We start from the raw sequence: 22,742 nt of genomic DNA, 5'->3' as shown, positions 1-22,742 counted from the left end.
ATTTTCGGGGAGGAGACTGCAGCTGGGAAGAAAAAGGATCTGCAACACACGTACACACGTCCCCCCAAAACCTCGCCTTGCATGGGAATTAAGCAGAGAGGGGAAAATACTTCCACGGGGGGCAATGGTAGACCCCCCCCCCCACTCGAAGCTTAAGTACCGTGCAGGGGGGTAGATTTCCACAGGAGTCAGAGTTGGGGGGGGGAAGGGTTAATCCTCTGAAATTCCCTTTCTGGATGATAATTCAGCCTGGGGAAGTGGGGAGCTGCCTTTGATGCCAATGGAAAGATGGGGGTCCCTTGATCTTTTAAATGGCTAGCAACACCTCCATATTGACTCCATGGGCTGGAGGGCGGGTTTCCTATAAACTGTCCAAAAAACAGAGTAAAAATGCAATTGTTGGGACGAGGGGGAGGCAGAAAGGTTCCTTGTTCCTCTGTCTGCCCACCCCTCCCCCAACCCCCCTCCAGATCTATTTGGCCTCCCCCCAAAAAACCCAGATCCATTTGTTTCTTTGGAGAAGGAATTCACAGATCTCGCAGGCAAGGAAATTAAGGGACTGTAAACTTATTCCCAAGTCTTTTAGGGGCTGTAGATGGCACGCAAAGCCCTATCACTGCACTAATACGGCAGTAGGGCATTTTGTCACTGGGGCGGGTGGGCTGTAGACCCTGCACAGTAACACATCAGCCTACGCTGGGTATTTCCCACTTTTTGGGGTTGGTGGGCACATTTGGAACTTGGAACGAGGGTCACAGGCACTTTCGCAAAATGGCTGCCACGGCAGGGTAGACTTGCCCCTTCTTAAAATGGTGGTCACGATGGGTACGGCTGGCCATGAAATACCCATTTATTTCCCGGAAGACAAAATAGTGAGATTTATTTATTTATTTTTTTTAAAAAAAGTCGTTTGCCCCAGAACCAAAGAACGAGGTCAAAGTGCGGGCACTGCTGTTTGGTCCCCAAATAAAGACGGCACTCGATAGCAGCTCTTTGTGTTGCAGCATGGAAAAAAAATATCTTTGGGACTGGCAAGGGTCAAGAGAAATATCTGAGGGCGCAAAACGTGCCATATTGGAGACAGGCCATGCCCGATGGGTTGGTGGGCCACAGTAAAGAGAGACAGAGAACGGCCACTGAAAAGTACCTGCTGAGGCAGCACACCAGCCTGGACATGATCTGAGAGGTGTCTTCTATGCTGGCAGGGAATAATGGGACTTGTAGTCTCTGGCTCAGGGAAGTGTGTGTGTGTGTGTGTGTGTGTGTGTGTGTGTGTGTTTCTGCTTTGTTTCTTTGGAGAAGGAATTCACAGAACTCGCAATCAGCCAGCCTGAAACTCCGCAGGTGTTTTGGACTACAATTCCCAGCAGCCGCAGCCAGCGTGAGCACTGAGGATGGTAGGAGGTGTAGTCCAAAGTTGGGGAAGACTGCTCTATATAAACTATATACATCTCAGTTCTCCATCACCATACTGGATTGGGGGGGGGAGAGAGAAAGAAAAAATTCAAACTAAGGAGTGCCCCCTGCTGGTCACAATAGGGATTCCTTCAAAGCCAGCTTTTTCTACTTTTTCTGGGTGTGGGAGGAAGAAGCAAGAAAGAGTGTTAAACCCACCCTTTACAAAAAATAAAAGGGGAAGAATAAAACCTGGGGGGGGGAAACCCACTTAGTTTTAACAAAATAAAATGGAATGAGAGATGGGGGAGGGATTTTTTTTTTTTTTTTTGGCCTCTCAGAGCCATTTCGTACAGCGCCCGGCACTCTGCAGCTGCGCCCAACCGGCAAGTATTAGCAGAATCAGGAATGCTTATATCAAACAAGACCTGGGTAGGAATGAGACTCGTGGTGGATTCCTCCAGGCCTGACAACCTATCCAGGAACAAGACATTGGCTATGCGGACAGGGTAGCACACACACCCTGGCTCCAATCAGCCCACTAACAGACAGGGTAGACCCCTCCAGTCCACATCCCACCACGTCCACTTCAATCACAGCTGGTTCCACCTCCAATTCAGTCCCACCGCTGCCTCCCCACTTAGTGACCATTCTCCCCCCAAAAGGGGCCAATTTCCTCTCCCACCCCTCCACCACTGAATCAAAGCCCCTTTCAGCATCAGCACCTGAAACCGCACTACTTGATCCCACTACTGCCACCACTCGAGTGGGGGGAATACGTGCAGAGCACCCCAACCAGCCCAGCTGCTCTTCCAACAGGCTGAGCAAAAGTCCAAAGAGCTCGTGTGGGAGGCGGTCCTGCATGCCCAAGGCACCCACGTAGACAAAAGGGGGCACAGCGACCCGCCCTTCAGGAGCATCCGATTCAAACCAGGCCTGCCCCGCTGGGCCCAAAGCCAGAGCCAACCATTCAAGTCCTGACAGTTTTGCTGAGTACCGTTACAGGGAGATTCACCGGATGGGCGGGGGGCAGTTCAGTTTGAAGGAGGGCTGGGGCAAGTAGCCAAGAGGGGCAGTTTATTAAATAGGGGGGGGGTTAAGACCCCTTGGGGGCGTCAGCCTGGCTCCGCCGGGGTGGGCATCCGGGCCGCGTCACACGCTCATTGTCATGCTGGGCGAATACTGGAGAGACAGACAGATGGGAGACATCACAGCGTTAGAGGGAGGGTCCGTCGCGTAGGGTGGGTGGGGGTGCCGTCCCCCTCTTCAGACCTCCGACCGCTGCTGCTTCCAGCCTGAGAAGGCCTCGTCGGCTGCGGGCACGAGCAGCCCAGTCCGGCCCTGGAACAGGGAACCCCGCCCCCCGCGTGCCCCCCGTGTGCCCCGAGGCCCCCGCCCCCGCCGCGGCCGACGCTGCACGCAGGCCCTTACGCTCTCGCTTTGGAAGGGGTTTAAGAAGCTGGGGCCGATCTCACCGCCATCGTCGTGAGGGGTGCCCGGCGGGTTGGTCATGGCCGCTATGCTACTCGGAGAACTCTGGAAACCGGGAACAAAACCAGTGAACAGAAGAGGCAGTTAAACGAATGGGCACAAGCCCTGAGGACGATACATACGAAGGAAGCGATCGACGGGCTTTCGCAATCCAGTTTCGAGTAAACCTGGGTTTAAAATTTTTCTAGTAGGGCTGTGTGCCCAATTCGCTTCGGAGGGTGCTTCAGAGCTGGGCCTTCTCACTTCGGAACCGAAGCCAAAAAGAGGTTTGCCCCCTTTCCAAAGGAGGTCAGCCCTTTCTGGGAATCCACTGGATTCCCTTCTTGCTCCCCCCCTCCCTCCCCCTGCTCACCCCCCAAGGCACTTCAGAACCCATCCACTTCGCCTCGAGGTGCCTCGGGCCGACCCTGTCCCACTTCATATTCGGGCTGACACTTCGGATTCGGGATTCCCCGAATCAGCCCACCTTGCCTCAGATTCGGGAGTTCAGCCCGAGGCGGTGCACAGCCTGAATTTCTAGACTTGACACAGATCTGCTTGAAAGCATGCGGGCGACACGAAGGGGGGAAAAACTAGGAAGTCGCCGCACAGTTGCAGGACGGAGAGATTTCTGGGCGCGGAATCCGGGTGACCCTTGGACCCGCTGTGATTACCTTTGTGTAATTCCCACCCGATCCCCAGGCCCACAGCGCGGTGCCATCTATCTCACCTTGGGCATCCCGTCCATTTCGCCCGGACCTGCAACAAAAATTGAGCCCGTTAAAGACCAGCCTGCCAACCAGCTTACGGTGGGGCGTTCGGGGTCTTGTGGTCTCGCTGCTTTGCCGCCGGAGAGGCGCCCTGCTGGGAGAGGGGCACCCAGCACCGGCCCACCCCATAACTAGATCCTGACACACAGGAAAAGGTGGCCTTGCCCTTTTCATGGCTGTCCTTGTTCTCTCTCTCTCTCACGTGCTGGATGGGACTTGTAGGCCGAATGATCCAGCGGGCCCTAAGCGGCCCACTGCTGTTGTAGGTATTGACGCAAGAGAGGCAACAGAAGGAGAGGAATATAAAGGCAGCACGGGAGACCAGGGATGATGTTGTGACGCCTGAGCAAACAAGCCAGGCTCTATGTACAAAGGAATATTGGGCTATTGTCGTCGTCCGCCTCTCCAGAAACTCAGCTGAAGTGCCCATTCCTCTGTCGTCACTTGAACTGTAGGCTCCCGGGGGCAGGGGAAATGTGTCTGTTTTCGTGCCGTGCGGTCGGCAGGGTGACGCGGTGTTGAAGGAATAAGGACGGCAGAAGGAAAGGAGGCTGGAGAGGTCTGGAGATTAAAATTATTGGGTCTTTGCTCCGTCCGCAAGTCGTTCTGGCTTTCGCCTCACCCCCCCCCCCCACGCCAGCCCCCCACAGGCGCTTGCTTCACCCACCTACGGATCCGTTCATGTGATGGGCTTGCATGGCGTTCATCCCGGCCATCGGGCCTTCTGGACTGGGTCCCATGGAGAACTAGAAGTAGGGCGTGGAGAGAAAGAGGAAGGAAATGCAAAGCGAGCTCACGAATCATCAAGCGGATCTAGGCCAAGTCTAGAAATTCGGGCTGTGTACCGAGGTACACAGCCTGAATTTCTAGACTTGGCCTAGATCCGCTTGAAAGCACGTGGTCAACGTGGGCAGGGGAGGTGGAAGGTTTCCCCTAAAAACATGAACGCTTTCTAAAATCCCGACCTCCCTCAACCCGGATTTGATTCTGGAGACATTTCTGGGGACCACACCCGGGGTGTGGGCGGGGCAAAGATCAAAGGGGCGGGCGCAAAACACGCCAGCATCTTTTCTCTAAAAGCTCTGGCTGCTAATCACTCACCCTTGGGCATTTCAACCTTTTAAAATGGGGCAAGAACCACGCAGAAGCCGGGAAACTATTAACAGGCAGGCCGGAAATGGCCTGACATTCAACACTTTTGCCCGAAGGGAAAAGTTAAGGGGAGACCTGATAGTGGTGCACAAAATCAGGCCTGGTGTGGAGAAGGCGAAGACATTTTTCTACCCCTCTCAGAATACTAGAACCCCAACAGGGTCTTTATCCCATGAAGCTGATGGGTGCGAGATTCAGGACAGATCAAAGGAAGGATGTCTTCACTCAGCACAGAGTTAAACTATGGAACTCACTGCCACAAGATGTCGTTACAGCAATCTGGATAGTTTTCAAAGGGGTGTGGATCAATTCCTGGAGGAGGAGGAGGAGGAGGAGGAGGAGATCCATGGCTACTAGCCCTGACGGCTACATGCAACCTCCAGAAGCAGAGACAGTAAGTTTGTGCACACCAGTTGCTGGGGAACATGGGTGGAAGGGTGCTGTTTCACCCATGCCCTAGTTGTGGGCTTCTACAGCTGGTCAGCCACTGTGTGAACAGAGTGCTGGACTAGATGGACCCTCGGTCTGATCAAGCGGGGCACTTATGTTCTCATAGCAACAGGGCAGTGGGACGGAGGGCGTGGGAAGGGACGGGCACTTACACTGGGCCGGCTCCCGGGAGGCCCGACGGAGTTCATCACGTACATGTTTTCACTAGAGTTGGTGGAGTCTGTGGAGAAAAGAAGAGGTCCTGAAGAAAGGAAAAAAGCTGGAGTAGGTAGATCGGAGGGAGGATTGGCTGTGCGGAAGCCGAAAAGTAACCCAATGCTCCGGGGTGGGGGGGGCAGGGGCGTGGCCATCTTGGGGGGGACTCCATCCCATAGTTTGACCCACGGGCAATGATCCTGTATGCCAGCTTTCCAGCACGGGAAAAAAGGGCACTGGCAAATATTTCTCCCGCCCAAATGAAATCATAAAGCACTCACCTCCCGGGCTGGCCATGACGGGGGTTCCAGGGGGGCCCTGCTGGGATTGGGGAGAGAGAGAGAGAGAGAGAGAGAGAGAGAGAGAGAGAGAGAGAGAGAGAGAGAGAGAGAGAGAGAGAGAGATGGTTTTGTCAGATTTGGGGGTGGGGGAACCCTCCATCAAATAGCACAACATGAGCTCTGTTTTAACACGGAGTCCAATCCAAATTCCCGGGCGAAACCCGTGGAAACTCACCCCGTAGCTGCCGGGAGAGGACGAGGAATAGGATACCTAGACGGATCGGGGGCGGGGGTGTTTTGGGGGGAAGAGAGAGAGAAACAGGCATGAGTTAGGAAGCGCCTATCCGTGGAGGGGTGTTGCAGGGCCTTTCTGGACTTTATGGGGATTTGGGGAGGGGGGAATCACATACCGGGTTTGTGTGAATATTCGGCCAGGGGCCGCGCATTCCCGGCCCTCTGCAAAGAGAAACGTGCAAACATTGGTATCCCAAAAGCCAGGGGGGCAGGGAGTTTGGGGAGGGGGGGCGCTCCGCCAACCGTTCCTCCATTTCCCCCAAACGGAAACAAACGCAGCAGCCTTACATGTTCATGGCAGTCATGCCGGGACCAGGCAGGGAGCCCGGAGGGGGTCTCAGCCCCCCGCCGTAATTCTGGAAGAAGAAAAGGCGGCAGTGAAATTGGGGTGGGGGGTAAGAATGAGAGCAGCCCTCTGGCTCCTTCGACTGGAGACGCCGGGGTTCCCCACGGGCAAGATTCACCCAGTGCCAACATTACACCGGGCCAAGCCCAATGCCAGTCCTACTCAGAGTAATCCCATGGAAATAAATGAGACTTCACTCAGCCGTTGAACTGAACAGGACTGCAATTCGTCGAAGCCCCATGCGTTTCAATGGGTCTACTCTATGTAGGATTTTAGCCATGGGGTCAAAACCCAAACTGAGTTCTATTTAGAATGGACCCATTAAAGTAAACATAACTTCAGTGAGTCATAGCTAAGTTAAGTCCCATTTATTTCAATAGGTCTACTCTGAGTAGGGCTTACGTTGCATTTCACCCATTGTTTTTATATTATACCAATACTTTTGCAAGCTGGCTTGCTAGAAATAAATAAAAGGTAACATCTATTATTATTATTATTATTTTCAATACCACGGTCAAGCTTCAATGCTAACTAGCTGCAACCATTTCTCAAAAACGGATATTGATACTGCTGTTTCAGCTTTGTTTAAATTCTGGTTTAAATTCCCCGGACCCCGTGCCGTTCCCTTGACGATTTATATCAATTTCGTTGGGCTTTAATAGCAGGCGATCCGAGTTTTAAAAATGAGTTTTATGTATTTTATATTTACTGTTTTTCCCCGCCTCGATCAAAATGGAGAGACGGATAAAAAATAAATTATTATTATTATTATTATTATTATTATTATTATTATTGTTATTATTATTTATCCACAAATCCCTTTTTAAAGAATCTGAGCTGCCCTCCAGTTCTTTTCGAAAGCTGCCTCAATGGGAAATTACGCAACAAGGAATTAAGCCATGAGCAATAAACCAGGAATTAAGGAATAAACCGGGAATGAAGCCATGGGCAGGAAACCAGCTTTCCCCAAACTGGCACTCTCCAGATGGGTTTGGACTGCAACCCCCAGCATCCACAGTGTGCTGGGAGGGCGCCAATTTGGGAAAGACCGGTTTCCTGCTGGGCTCAACCATTCATGTTCTTTGCACGTGCACAGAGGCCCACATGCGCCCACCACGCTTCCGCCACGGGAGAGCTCAGTCTCTTCCACCACCACCTGGATCCTTTTTGTGCTTCTTGGACGCTTCGCGGCAGGGACTCACCTGTGGCGCCGCTCCCATCATCCCGCGCGGTGAGGCCATGCGCTGCATCAGGCCTACGTTGGGATGTCCTATTAGGGACAGAGGCATTAATTAAGTATAATTTGATTGATGCCCGGCTTGCTACTCAAAAATGGCACTCAGGAGAGAGGCGACGCAGAAGCAGAATTGGAAGTCGGCGCTCTCAAGAATCTAACGCTTCCGCCTCCTCGATGGCCGCTTCGTTCAAATCCACGCATTCTGTGATGTCACAGCAGTTCAGCCAATCGAGGGGACGGAGGGCGCAAACGGGCAGGCCTGGCCGTATCCTGCCCGGCTACGCATTTTGTCACCTGCGCACTGCGCGGAAAGAAGGTTGGCACAGATGCGAGAAACCCGGCACAACCCATTTCTAGTCCTCAAGGAACCCACTTGTGGACAAGGAAGAAAGGGGTGGGTAAAGATTCCAAACAGATGACTTGCAAGGTTTGGGTTAATTAATTGGGTTAATTTCTCCGCCCGTGGGCAAACCTTAGATGCCTCCCTCTGCCCCCCTCTTTGCACAGGCGTCCCCCTGCCGTTCAAGCTCCATCACCCGCACCCCACACTTTGCCCCGGGACTAACCTTGTGGCCGGGCTGCCTGGTCCATCACGTTGGGCAGGAGAGGCTGTGGGGCAGGCACACCCACGGGGGGCTGTACAGGGGTGGAGAAAAAATGCCTTAGCAACCATCAGCTAGACTACTGTAATGTACTAAACATGGGGCTGCCCATGGAAACGGTCTGGAAGCCGCAGCCAGCACAAAACTGGGCTGTCCGGATGCTGGGAAAGTCTGAGCCTATAAACATCGACTTTGCACCAGTGACGCCGGCTACCAGTCCATCTCCAGGCCCAATTCGGAGATGCGGTCTGCACCTTTCGAGGCCTAAATGGCTCAGGACCAGCTACCGTGAAAGATGGAACCAGTTCCCTAGGGAGGTGGTGGGCTCTCCCACCCTAGAGGCCTTCAAGAGGCAGCTGGACAACCATCTGTCAGTATGCTTTAGGGGGGATTCCTGCATTGAGCAGGGGGTTGGACTGGATGGCCTTAGAGGCCCCTTCCAACTCTGCTATTCTATGATTCTATGGCCTTTGCCCACAGCTGTCGACCAGCTGATCTACTTTATCATCAGGGGTCCGCGACTCTTTTTTGGGTCTGTGGGCACGCTTGGAATTGTGACCGAGGGTCGTGGGCGCTCTCACAAAATGGTTGCCGTAGGGGAGAGGGACTTGTCTGTTTGCAAAATGTCTGCCATGGTAGATGTGGCCGGTCACAAGCCACCCATTTCCCAGAAGGCAAACTGGCAAGACTTTAAAAAAGAAAACTGCCCGTAAACCTAAGCACAGGTGGAGACAGAGACAGTGGAGGCTGGTGGCTCCAATTTCGGGGGGGCTGTGAATCCACTCTGGGTTTCGGCCGGAACCAGACAGAACTCTAAATGAGCAATAGCTGTTTCTGATCAAAACCCGGAGTGGGTTTACAGCCCCACTGAAATCGGAGGCCCCAACCTCCACTGGACGGAGCTCCAAAATGCTTTTAGAAACGCTGCTTTCTGCTTCAAGACCCATTTCACAGAAGGCAAACCGATGATTCTCAGAAGGAAGGTAGCCTGGCTGAGGCACGGCCTACGAGGCAGAGAGGCCTTATATGTTAAGTTTGATTATGTTATATAGATACGATCTTGATGTTATTCAACATTTATGTAGTATGTTGTTTCTTTAATTGTAATGTTTAAGTATTGTAGAAAATAAATAAATAAATAAATAAATAAATAAATAAATATATATATATATATATATATATATATATATATATAACGAGGCAGAGAGGCCTGATCCCCAAAGCGCAACAGAAGACCCATTTCACAGAAGGCAAAACCCGTGACCCTCCCAGAATCGCAAACCCACGCAGGAACACAACACAGGTTTTGGAAACGAAACCAGAACGGCTGCATTCAGAGAAAACTGCAGGGCCTGACAAGACAGCAGCTGCCTTCTCTGCCGGCCGACGGGGAAGTTGCGCGCAAAGGGCGGTGGAATGGGCGGCGGCGGTGGCGGCGCATCCGTTGACGTTTCAATGCAGCTTTTCGAAAAGGGGACACTCTTGTGGCCGCGTGGAAGACCTCACCTGACTTGGCATTCGGAGTGGAGGACGGAGACCTCCGGGGAAACGCAAAGACATAAACGGCTGCACAGAGAGAGAGAGAGAGGGGGGGGGGGTGAGAGACCCCAAAAGCAGCCAGGAACACACAGCGCATAAAAAGAAAAAGGTTAGATTCTCCGCCGGACGTTCGGCACGGGACGCACGAGGGCGTGAAACCACCAGACCGTCTCTCTCACTATCGCCTGGCCCAGTCAGAGTGCAGGCTGGAAAGTTTTGAAAGGCAAAAGGTTTTTTTAAAAAAATAATACTATAAAAGCCGACACTACAAAACAGCCACGTTGAAAAACAGAACGCAAAACGTCTCCGTGAAAAACACGGCAAGCGAACAAACGAATTCTCTCTGGGTTAAAACGTTTTGAAACACCGGAGAATTCACCATTCCGCAAACACACACGCAGGTAACGATGACGTCCGCTTGAAACTGAGCAGGCAAGTTAATGAACAGAGAGACGGCCAGACGGATGAAGAGGCAGGCAAAACAAAGCACTGCATCACGACCGTCTCTGAGACACCCCTGACCTACAAGGTGTCCCCTGCTTTCCTGGCGGACTTACCTGGTTATGTGGACTCATCATGGTGGCGTTGGGATTATGCAGTGGAGGCTGGGTATGTGGGGAGCCCGGGGGTCCCTGGGGTGAGGCGACAAAAGCAAGGTTATGGGGAAATGCCCCCCTCAACCCTGAGTTCCTCCTTCCTTCCCCTGTAAGCCCTGCCCTCCCCCCCGCCCCCTGGGGCGATGTCTCATGGTCACTTTAGCAGTGATCAAAAGGCACATAGAGGGGGGAAAGTTGTAAGAGTGATTTGGGGGCGCAGCAAGCTGGGGCCCCCCGGCAGAGGTGCTGAGGAGAGATGAGGGTGCCCTGTTGTGGACGCTGGTTTTGAATTTTGTAGGTTTTAACTCGACTGGAACTCCCAGGCATTTGAAAGCTTACGGTTTCTTCATTTAGGGCGCGATCCGATTGCGTGTTTGGGCAGAAAAAAGTCCTACAACTCCCAGCATTCTCCGGCCAGCTGAAAAATGTCCTACATCTCCCAGCATGCCCCAGCCAGCCATGCTGTAAGACTTTTTTTCTGTCTAAACATGCATAGGATTGTAGGACTTTTTCTCCGTCTAAACATGCATAGGATTGTAGGATTTTTTCCTGTCAAAACATGCATAGGATTGTAGCACTTTTTCTCTATCTAAACATGCATAGGATTGTAGGACTTTTTCTGTGTCTAAACATGCATAGGATTGTAGGACTTTTTCTGTGTCTAAACATGCATAGGATTGTAGGACTTTTTCTCTGTCTAAACATGCATAGGATTGTAGGACTTTTTCTGTCTAAACATGCATAGGATTGCGCCCTAAGGAATTTCATAAATAAGTAACAAAATACAAGTAATACCATATTTCTTCGATTGTAAAATGCCATCGATTGTAAGACGCACACTAATTTCAGTACCACCAACAGAAAAAAAGCTTTGATTCTAAGAATAATAATCGCACCCACGATTCTAAAATGCACCCCATTTTTAGAGATGTTTATATGGGGGGAAAAGTGCATCTTAGAATCCTTCTTTTTGTTTTAAAGAAAGAGTGCAGCCCTATGCATGTTTAAATCTATGTTTGCTGGGATTTGCTGGGACTTTTTTCTTTCCAAACATGCATAGGATTGCACTCTAAGGGAATTTTTTAAAAAATATTATTATTATTATTATTAATAATAATAATAATAATAATAATAATAATAATAATAATAATAATAATAAAGGAACTCTCTGTTCACACACTTTCAGCCTCCCAACCCCCAATAACCAGAGCGTTAGAAGTACAGGGGCTTCCTCCAGCATTTGATCTGCTGGATCAAACCCAGTGCCCTGCTTCCGTCAGCGGCCAGCTAGATGGCTCTGGGAAGCTCAGAAAATGCCTTGTAGGCAACAGCGGCCCACCCTCGAGCGTTTATCTCCACGCCCTTCCGGGATCCAGAGGTAGATTGCACCGGCCCAGGGAGGCTAAGACGGCAGGGAAGAGCCCCTCCCGGATTATGATTATGATTATTATTATTATTATTATTTATTTATTTATATAGCACCATCAATGTACATGGTGCTGTACAGAGTAAACAGTAAATAGCAAGACTCTGCCGCATAGGATCACACCAAAGGGTCGTTCAGCACCCCATGTTCTACTCCGGCCTATTCTCGTCTCTCAAGGTACCTGGAAGAAACCCGGGGGCATCGGTCCGGTGGGCATGCCATCGCCGGCAGGCATATTCGCCATCACGGGACTGGTCGTCGCTGCCGCCGCTGCGCTCTGCTGAGAAAGGCAAAAAGGGTTCAGGTTGGGGGGCACATTGGCCCTTACCCCAGGAGCATTGAGGAACACTCGGGGGGGCGGAAGGCAAAATGGGTCAGGACACAATATCAAAAAATGCAGAGCCGATTCCGGCTTAACTTTTGTCCTGCCAGAGTTCAGGCTTCGGCGAGTCATTTGGACAGTTTTATTTATTTATTTCATTTCATTTCTATACCGCCCAATAGCCGAAGCTCTCTGGGCGGTTCACCAAAATTAAAACCATGAAGAGCATAATAAGAGAAGAGAAATGAAAAAAGGCGCAGAAGCTAGGAAACTGCAAAACAACCAGTGGTCCGGTGGGGTGGGGCGGTGGAAGGGGGCGGCCTTCTGGAGAAGCCAGATTTGGCATGCCGCAGCCCTGCGCTATCCAACCCCCCCCCCCCCCACAGCCTGGCCGAATCGCAGACAGACCCAGTCCACGATGGCCGGATGAAAACGCCGGCGAGGGTCCAACGTGGACAATGATTTGGAGACCAGGAGTCCTGAGACATAAGCAGCCACAGCTGGGGTTTGGTGTGACCCCAGAGCAAGCCAGACGAGATGGAATTTTTCCGATTCAAGGCAGCCGTTCCGGGGGAAACGCCTCAGCTCCGAAGGGAGCTGCGAAAACGACAGGAATTTGCTGCCTTTTTCCGGTACAACCTCTTGCAATTCCTCTGCTCCAAATGGTTTTAATTTAGATGGGGGGGTGCAAAAGCCTGCAGCTCTCTCTCTCTCTCTCTCTCTCTCTCTCTCTCTCTCTCACACACACACACACACACACACTCCTGAGGATGTAAACTCCAGCACCACCAGGCCTTGGAAGGAAAGCTGCAGACCGAGGCCGAAGGGGTGATGCGCTGAGGTGGAGTTCTGGACTACAATCCCCATCATTCCCAGAACAATGTACGGCTCCCTCTGCCTCCAAATCCTCGCACAACACCCCCTTTCCGAATCAGGACACTTCACTTCCCCTCCTCTTCTCCCTCCCCGCGCCTGTCGTCATTTAAATTGTAAGCTCCTCGCAGACAGGGACCTATCTTTTTCTTTCAGTCTGGGATACTCCGGAGAGCAACCCACGAACAGAGCGCGTGGTGTGAATCGCCAATCATTTCTTGAACCGTCACTTCTCAACATGTCCCGCACCCCTCGCTATTAGGAGGCGAAGACTTTAAAAAAAATCCCCAGGCTTTTAAGCCCTTCATTTTTTAGAAACGTGTTAGGATGCAATTCATTGAAGGTTTAGATGGGGGGGTGGGGAGTCCTACAATTCCCGTCATGTAGGACTTTTTTCTGTCTAAACACGCAATGGACTGCGCCCTCAGATAGATTAAATCTTAGGTCTAAACCAGTATAATTCTTCTAATCCAGTATACTTCTTCTTATGCTCTGCAGAATTGTAGGACTTTTTTCCCATCTGGCTTTTATTCTCGCCTGGTTTTAGTCCAGTTGAAACTTCAATGCTTCCTGTTACATCTCACGTGGGAGTTTTCATTTCAGGAGATGCCCCAGCAAGCCAGAAGGCTAGAAATGCAATCCATCGAATTGGAACAAGCTGTGCCACATGTCAAAACGTGCCCTGGGGACTTCCTCCTCGGACACCCCCCCTCCTCACATGGCAATGTCCCGGCACCTTTGGGTGCACTTCCCAAACCGGGGGCCGCCCCTTCTTCACTCCCAAAGCACCCTCCACTATATCCTGACGCACTGCCTGAAATATTGATAGACGCAGAGCGTGGCCAGCTCATGGGGCAACGTCCTGCTGGTTAATTTCTCTCTGCACAGGGAGAAGCCCAAAGGGGTTACTGTTCTCAGCATGTGCCAGAAGAAAGGTGGTCCAGCAAGGATGCGGTTCCCATGGAAACCGGCAGGGAAGGATGCTGGCAGCCTGGTGCGGACACCTACCGAGGAAAGCAACAGAAGCAAACGTTGGATCGTGCCTCTAATGCAATTTCTCTCTCACACACACACACTTATACAGTGTCCAAAGCAACTGAAGAATGCTTAATCCTGAAAAATTAATTCTTTTCTCTCTCTTTTTACCAACTATGGATGGTTTTACTCAGTTTTCAACGTAAACGTATTGTGTGTGTTGTGTTTATAAATATGGGTTGGTGTTTTTTTTACCAGTCCGTGGATTATTTCACTGAATTTTCTACGTAAAAGTGTGTGTTTTGTGTTTATAACTATGGGTGTGCATGTGTGTGTATTTGACCAATTGTGGTTTATTTCACTTGATTTTCTACGTAAATGTATTTTGTGTGTGCATCTCGCGTTTATAAATATGGGTGGGTGTGTTTTTCAAGTTATGGATTATTTTGTTGAATTTCCTACGTAAAAATATCCTGTGTATCTTGCATTTGTAAAAGTGTGTGCGTGTTTACTAGTTGTGGGTCATTTCTCTCAATTTTCTATGTAAACGTATTTTGTGCGTGTATCTTACGTTTGAAATTTGGGTGTGTATTTTTTAGAGGTTGCGGATTATTTGCAAAAAGGCTTTTATGTTGTATTTTATATTATGGTTTTATACTGTTGTTTTATACTCTGAATGGTTTTAATTTTTGTGAACCGCCCAGAGAGCTCCGGCCATTGGGCGGTATAGAAATGTAATAAATAAATAAATAAATAAATTTGCTACATTTTCTATGTAAAAATATTCTCTGTGTGTATCTTGCATTTATAAATGTGTGCGTGTGTGTGTGTGTGTGTTACCAGTGGTGGATTATTTCACTGAATTTTCTTTATAAATGTAGTTCGCGCGAGGGTCTTGCATTCATAAATACAGGTTTTTCATCTTTTGCTTTTGCTTTTCATTATCATTTATTAGGATTGCTTTTAATAAAACCCATTTTGTTTTAAAAAGGGGGGGTGAAGAGAAAGGCCAAATTTAAGTTACCTTCAGTTCCTTGCAAGACGGAGGGAAAGCAGGATATAACTGTAATAATAGACATTTAATTAAACATAAGTACAATTAAACATAAGTAATCGCCCCATCTACTTTCAGGCACGGAGGCTGTACTCACGTAATCGTGGAAGGCCTTGGACTCACTCGAGTGCTCACACACCGCTCGCCGGTCGGGGGCCGCGCAGTACAGTTCCCAAAACACACTAAAAAAGGGGGGAAGGGCACACCAACCATCAAGACAGAGCTCACGTCAAGGGCATTGGGGTGCAGGAAGCACATAAAAATTTACAACGTGGCCTTTTTAGCAGGGTCAGGCAACTGGGGACCACCGAATCATAGAGCAGAAAGGGACTCTAAATATCATCTAGTCCAACCTCCGGCAGAAAACAAGATGCAGCAGTAAAAGCTAGGCCTGTGCAAAGTGCCCCCGGTCCCGCCTCGCCTCGGAGGCTGCTTTTTAGCCTCTGAAACGGCCCTGATTCAACTTGGGGTGCTTTGGGGGGGGGTGCTCGCCTTGGCAACGAAGCAAGATTCGGCCTCCCCGAAGCGGGTCAGGCTTGAGGATTCCTGGGTGCGAGCCGTGTGGCCGGCACCCAGGGAGGTTGTGGGCTCTCCCACACTAGAGGCATTCAAGAGGCAGCTGGACAACCCTCTGTCAGGGATGCTTTAGGGTGGATTCCTGCATTGAGCAGGGGGTTGGATGTGATGGCCTTGTAGGCCCCTTCCAACTCTACTATTCTATGATTCTATGAAAGCCAGGAGCATGGCTAACGGGGTCCATTGGACTCCTGACTCCACGCACCACCCTCTCCCCGCCTCAATTCCCCCCAACCCGCCACCAGGAGTTACCTGCCAATGCGTCCTCCTCCTGAGACCCAGGCCGCGATTTAAAGTAATTGTGGAGGATCTTTACTTTTAGTATATCTATGGCCACAAACTATGGCAGCCTTAAAGGTCCATTTCCCCTTTACGACACCAAAGTTTCAGGGGTTTGGCCCGAGGCGGTGCATACTCCTGACAGGTCAGTATTGCCTCCTCCAGCTTTTGCACCCTCTCCCCTAAAAAATATTTCATTAAAAAATAAAAAAAATTCAGGGTTCCTCCAGGGGGTTCGCCTCCTGACCCATTTGTATTGCTCTGCCCACACTGCCTCCCTCCCACCCACAAAAGTATAAACCTGAATCAGATGTTAGGAAGCACTCAAAAAGATCCGAGATTTATCTTTTCTTCACGAGATTTAAACGCCTATATTTTTAAAGGCGTTTTTAAATGCATGCGACGCTTCTGCGTACTTTCCGCTGTGTTATCGGTCTGCCTCTCGTGACGTCACTCGCCGCCCTGAAACCCGAATTTGACGGGAGACGGGATAACAATGTTTCGGCAGAGAGGTAGAAAGGGACGAGAGAGGCAGACAGGCGAGGGAGGAAGGGAGCGTGAAAAAGGGGAGAGGAGACACAAAGAGAAAATAAAAGGAAGAAGAGGCAGAGGAGAATGCAGAGGAAAAATACGACCCTGGAAAAGAGGGCTGAGCGATTGCTGGGTGTAAGGGGATGGGGGGCCGTTTTCAGAAAGTTAGCAGGCACAGTTCACGTCCTCAAAAATGTTGGGCCGGACAAGTTTCAAGGACTCAAGGAGGAAGAGCCGGATATTTGTGGGAGGGGGTCTTTTGCAGGTCATTTATCACTAGCAACAGACTCTGCCTCCCCCACCTCACAGGGAAGAGGATTTCTCCCATACACACACACACACACACCAGCCCACCAGCCCCATGAGATGCGCTAAGAGCCAAAGGGGTGTGTGTGCGTGTTTTATCAGGCGAAATTTCCCCCGCTGCCTCCGAATTCGACCAAATCACATCCATGTGTGGAAGACGGAGCCAGACGCTGTGGAGCGCAAGGCAGCGGGGTGGGGGTTTCCGGGAAAGAGGGGGGAGGCCCTTGAACGCGTTCCAGTGGCGCCTGAAGCCAATGAATAAAAGTTGGGGGCACCTTTGAGGGAGGGGCTGAGAAAGAGAGGAAATCTGGAAGCCCCCCCAAAAAATAGGGCTTGTATCTTTTACTGGTATGCACCCCTCCAAACACAAAACTTCCAGGAACTCTCTCTGGTCTGATTTCTCTTCGGACAAAAGTTTTGCAGAAGATTGGGGGTGGGTGCAGGGGGCAGCGTGACCTCTGCACTTATAAACTCCAACCCCTCTCTAATTCTGTACTACCCCCCCCCCAAAAAAGCCGTTCTCATTGACGCAATCGCGTCGCCAGAAAGGAGCGAGGGAGGAGATAACCGTTCAGCCCTGGGAAACAGACCCATAGGGACCCTAGGAAATAGAACCGTGGCTTGAATCCCATGGTCCCAGCCCTAACAATGCCTCTGCACCCGGGCAATGCCTTCTGCCCGCCGTCCTGCCCAATACGCCCCACCGACCCACCCAAACCACAAGGATGTATCAGCTACTCACCACCACCAGGAGTGAAGGAAACCGGGGGGTTCGCCCAGCGTAATGTTCTTTTCCCACCGGATCTGGGAAGAGGCAAAAGCGTGCCAGTTAGGTAGGCTGGGAAATCAGAGCAGGGTCTTCAGAGGTCATCTAGTCTGACCCCTAATCAATGCAAAGCAGGGTGCAACAACAGCGGGAATGCAGAATGCCTTTCAGCCGAAAGGATGAATGGGGGAAAGGGTGCATTTTAGCTTACGGCTATTCCTGCTGGTACCTAGCCTTAGGAAATTGTGAACCGCCCAGATAGCTTCGGCTATTGGGCGGTATAAAAATGTAATAAATAAATAAATAAATAAATTCTTGGGGGTGGGGGAATGCTTTTTAAGATGGAGGAATAGACATTCAAATAATTTAAAAGGTTGTCACACAGAGGAGAGCCAGGATCTCTTCTCCATCATCCCAGAGTGCAGGACACGGAATCATGGGCTCAAGTGACAGGAAGCCAGATTCCGGCTGGACATCAGAAAAAACTTCCTGACTGTTAGAGCAGTATGGCAATGGAACCAGTTACCTAGGGAGGTTGTGGGCTCTCCCACACTAGAGGCCTTCAAGAGGCAGCTGGACAACCCTCTGTCAGGGATGCTTTGAGGTGGATTCCTGCATTGAGCAGGGGGTTGGACTCGATGGCCTTGTAGGCCCCTTCCGACTCTACTATTCTAAGATTCCTAAATAAAGACATCAAACATTAGACAGCAAATGGGAATAACACTGGAAAAGACCGAAAATAAATAAAACGGCATCTCTTTTATCCCGGTATTAGCTGACTTTAATACCTGCCTTATAGATCTTTGTTCGGGGTGCGGTGGCGTATTTTAATTGACGTTTAGAATTAACTTTGCATACTGCCCTGTGATGCGATCGTGAACAGCGGTATATACATTTTCCAAATAATAAACAAACAAAATATTTTAATTGGGAAATGTTCCCCTGACTGTTAATTATTATGCTGTCAGACCTTGCTGAAAAATGTAAACAAGGGTGTGTGTACAAATTGAAGTTTGGGGTGATAGCGGTTAACTCTGAAATGGGCAATTTATTGCTCATTTATCATAATGGACTGTATCTTGCTTTTAACCCCTCCTGGCGCTTCCAAAATTTGGCCCAAGAAACAAGACACCAGAGTGTGAAAAATGTCCAAGCCAGCGCTGACTCACACTAATGAACGCCTGGAAAATATTATTTCTTATTTATTCATTGTTATTATTATCATTATTATTTATTCTCTTTCTTGTTCATGGCGGTTTTTCTAGACGGACGTGACGGGCTTTGCCAAGTCATGCTGTCTTTTACGGATTCAGGAATTTCCTGACAATTGAGCCTGTTTTAAGTATGACTGCTTTCTAGATGGTGGTGTGGATGCATTTTGGTAGGCCCAGTTTCTGAAGGTTTTCCGTAAAAATTGTTGATGTGATGCCAGTGACTGATGTGACTAACGGAATAATTGGCATAGTTCTTTAACTTCCATGGCCAGTAGTGTATATTTCTCTGTCTTTTCCTCTACCCATTCTACAACATTTTTTCATTAGGTATTGCTATGTCGATGAGATAGGTGTGTTTTACTCTCTCTCTCTCTCTTTCTTTTTTTTTATAACTGTTATGTCTGGTCAGTTGCAGAGTATCGTTTTGTCTGTACGAATTGTTCTCTTCCAGTATATTATTATTATTTTCTGCAAAAATAGTTTAATTAATTCACAAGGATGACCGTTTTGGTTTAGTATTTTAAATTGTAAAGCTCCAGAGTGCATTGGGAAAAAACACAGGATATAAATGTATTTTTAAATATATATGGGGTGTCGAACTGCGTTGAAATCCGAGGGCATTCCAGTGGTGGGCAGAGCAAATGGGGAAAGGGTGAAAATACCAGCCTATTTTCACTTAAAGCTCTTTCCGCCAGCGACTCGCGCCCACCCTTACCTCCGAGAGAAAGGTCTGTGCCGATTTCTGAGCTCCAATGTGAAGGAGATATTCGTACACGTACAACGCCAACCTGGACAAAAAAGAGATTCCGGTCAGTCCACTTTTTCTGCCTGCGTGTTCACAGAAAACTATCAGAGTTTGAAATGAGATCACACCAAGGATGTGGGGGGGAAGGAGGGATTGGGACCGAAACACCCTCGCCCTAGGTTGCAGATTTGACCCATAAAAAGCCACTATGTCAGAACTGGTGCTGAAAACGGGGAGGAACAGATGGGGGCATGTTGCCATCTGCAGGGGATGCAAAAAAGATTTCCAGCCCCATCCCGGATGCATCCTGAAGCTCCTGTTAACAAGCCAGGATTTCCAGCCCGGGGGCCATCTTCTGTATGTTGGGACCCGGGGACAGGAGATGCATCCAATGACAGGCGAAACGTCCACAGTGTGCAGAGACGGGAGGGATAAAGATGGAGCAAATGGGCAATCCAAGGCACGACCTCAAGGATTCATTTCAGGGATGTCACAAGAAACATCAGAACACTGCTGAATTGGACCAAAGAGTGCAAATACACCCGCCCAAAAAAGCAGTTTCTTTCGTTTTTTGCAACAACAAAAAATACCGCATTTTCCCCACTCTTAAAAAATAAAACTCGCTGGAAGTGCTCTTTAGACACAGAAGCAAAACGGGAAGGTTGAGGTGTCATCTGAAGAACCCGCAAGCAACCGTGAGCAGGGAATGTTGAGTGCACAATAAATGCCTTGCGTAGAAATGTCTCTGAACATGGAAGTTTAAAACAGTAATCGCAGTCAATGACCTCTTCCTGTCATTCCCCACGTATTCATTGAATCCGAACTTCCCTGACCTGGCACCTGTGTTGGACTACAACTCCCATTATCCCCAATGCCCAAGCTGGCTGGGGATTATGGAGTTTGTATTCCAACAGATCTGAAGTGCCCCTTAGCCTTTCCTCATACGGAAGGTGCTCCGGTCCCCAGACCATGTCAAAAGACACTTAGCAAACAAATCCCTCACTACCAGTATGTAAAGGCAGTGGCCCTTGCCTGCCTCAGCAACTGATAGACTGCTCCTACACACAGAGGTGCCATTTTGCTCTCCTAGCCAAGGGGGCGGATAAACCTAAGCACTGCCTGTCTGGATGAGACCCAAGGCCCAATGTTTTGTTCCACTGCGAAATTGAAACGAAAGCACACACCCCACCAGTCTGTCCTGAGCCCAGAAAAAGATCAGAGAGGCAGAGAAGCCAGCTGCCCCCGCACAAATCCGTGCTGGTTCAGCAGGTCAGGCCGCCACAAATGCCCCCCCCCACCCCCCACACACACTCCGACTGTTTGAGCACATAAAGACACCCACCCCCTTACAGGGCAGCTTCTCCCCCAACCCTTCCATGCTGCCCACGCGTCCAGAGCGCAGCGTGTCCCCGTCTCCAGCTTCTCCCGGGATGCTGGCCGAGGGGAGCGGGGCTCAAACCTCCCCACACACACCCTAGCAGCACCGCCCCCCTTCTCTGGGGCCATGGCCCACGCGTCCCCCCTCCCTAGCGACTCCCCCCCCCCAAACTCCAAATTGGAGCGCCCTCCAAGCAGCCCGCGCCTCTTCAAAGTTCGCCTTCCGTAAGTTTTCTCCCGACGGCGCCCGCTTACGGGACGGGGGCGGACGGACCCACCGAGGAAACAACCCCCCTCCCCTGCCGCCCTGGCCCCGATCCGCGGAGGGGAACCCACGCACGGGCTGGGGAGGGGAGGAAGAACGGGAGAGGGTCTCTGCCCGAGACAAGCGCACGTGGCCAGCTTTAAGTTCAGGAGGGGGGGGGAGATTGGAGAAGAGGGGGGTCCCCAACGCGCGCCCCCAGCACAGATCCCCACGGAGGAAAGGGGGGCACTTACTTCTCCCGAGCCTGTCCGTCGGAGGGCACGGTGGACCCCTTGCCTTTGGCGTACATGGCTGGGGCGGGGGCGGGGGGGGAGTTGGTGGCACCTGCCGCTAGAGGCGGGGGCCCGGGGATCGGGGCCGCAGCCGCCCCATCGCGCCGCGCCGTCGAGGACCCGCGCCCGCTCGGAGGAGGCGCGACGCCGCGGTGAGGGTTCCGGGCTGCCTGCGCAGGGAGGGGCGAGGGCTCCGCCAGAGGCGCCCCCTCCCCTTTCAGGCGGCTGCTCGGGGGAAGGGGCCGCCTCCCGCTCCCTCCCCCGCCCTCGCTGCGCTCTTAAAAGGGCAACGCCAGCGCGCGGGCGGGGAGGCGGCGGCGGCGGCGGCGGAGGAGGAGGAGCAGGGCCGCGCGCACTGCAGCAGACGCGCGTCCGCCCGGTTCACACGTGCCGGAAAGGCCCCCCCCTGCTCCGGCCTGTGGTTCTGCGCTTGGTGGTTAGAGCAGCCCGACCCAAAAGGCTTGGACTGCAACTCCCCTGATTCCCAGTCCTGCTGGGGATGCTGGAGGTTGCAGTCCAACAGTGCTGGCTGGGGATCCTGGGAGCTGCAGTCCAACGCATCTGGAGGGTGGCTGTGGATGCTGGGAGTTGCAGTCCGACGCATCTGGAGGGTGGCTGTGGATGCTGGGAGTTGCAGTCCGATGCACCTGGAGGGTGGCTGTGGATGCTGGGAGTTGCAGTCCGACACACCTGGAGGGTGGCTCTTGATGCTGGGATCTGCAGTCCGACACATCTGGAGTTGCAGTCCGACACACCTGGAGGGTGGCTGTGGATGCTGGGAGCTGCAGTCCGACACATCTGGAGGGTGGCTGTGGATGCTGGGAGCTGCAGTCCGACACATCTGGAGGGTGGCTGTGGATGCTGGGAGTTGCAGTCCGACGCATCTGGAGGGTGGCTGTGGATGCTGGGAGCTGCAGTACGACGCACCTGGAGGGTGGCTGTGGATGCTGGGAGTTGCAGTCTGACGCACCTGAAGGGTGGCTGTGGATGCTGGGAGCTGCGGTCCGACGCATCTGGAGTTGCAGTCCGACACACCTGGAGGGTGGCTGTGGATGCTGGGAGCTGCAGTCCGACACATCTGGAGGGTGGCTGTGGATGCTGGGAGCTGCAGTCCGACACACCTGGAGGGTGGCTGTGGATGCTGGGAGCTGCAGTCCGACACATTTGGAGGGTGCTGTGGATTCTGGGAGTTGCAGTCCGACGCATCTGGAGGGTGGCTGTGGATGCTGGGACATGCAGTCCGACACACCTGGAGGGTGGCTGTGGATGCTGGGAGCTGCAGTCCGACGCACCTGGAGGGTGGCTGTGGATGCTGGGAGCTGCAGTCTGACGCACCTGGAGGGTGGCTGTGGATGCTGGGAGTTGCAGTCCGACGCATCTTGAGTCGTGGGGCCATAGCTCAGTGAAAGAGAACACGCGCTTTGCTTGTAGAAG

The 22,742-nt window shown here is 51.4% G+C and overlaps 1 protein-coding gene across 3 annotated transcripts; it reads right to left on the bottom strand.

Moving 5' to 3' along the window:
• Nucleotides 1–501: 501 nt before the first annotated feature.
• Nucleotides 502–21,337, bottom strand: SSBP4 (single stranded DNA binding protein 4). 3 transcript variants are annotated; one of them, XM_063146878.1, is made up of 18 exons: nt 21,270–21,337; nt 19,365–19,437; nt 17,412–17,473; nt 15,075–15,159; nt 11,935–12,030; nt 10,289–10,363; nt 9,699–9,758; nt 8,157–8,226; nt 7,556–7,623; nt 6,296–6,363; nt 6,124–6,169; nt 5,949–5,984; nt 5,714–5,753; nt 5,390–5,457; nt 4,303–4,381; nt 3,596–3,624; nt 2,827–2,931; nt 502–2,577 (listed from the first exon to the last, which is right to left on the bottom strand). In XM_063146878.1, exons 1-18 carry the CDS (start codon nt 21,323–21,325, stop codon nt 2,548–2,550), a joined length of 1,146 nt encoding a protein of 381 aa, XP_063002948.1. In that variant the 5' UTR covers nt 21,326–21,337; the 3' UTR covers nt 502–2,547. The 3 variants fall into 3 exon arrangements, with proteins under 3 accessions (XP_063002948.1, XP_063002949.1, XP_063002950.1); XM_063146879.1 differs by having other exon boundaries at nt 5,714–5,750; XM_063146880.1 differs by lacking the exon at nt 10,289–10,363.
• Nucleotides 21,338–22,742: the final 1,405 nt, after the last annotated feature.

The sequence above is a fragment of the Elgaria multicarinata genome, chromosome 23 (genome assembly GCF_023053635.1).
Source record: "Elgaria multicarinata webbii isolate HBS135686 ecotype San Diego chromosome 23, rElgMul1.1.pri, whole genome shotgun sequence".
Taxonomy (NCBI): domain Eukaryota; kingdom Metazoa; phylum Chordata; class Lepidosauria; order Squamata; family Anguidae; genus Elgaria; species Elgaria multicarinata.
Note: the sequence above shows the minus strand (reverse complement) of the source record. Positions and strands in the feature narration are given on the sequence as shown.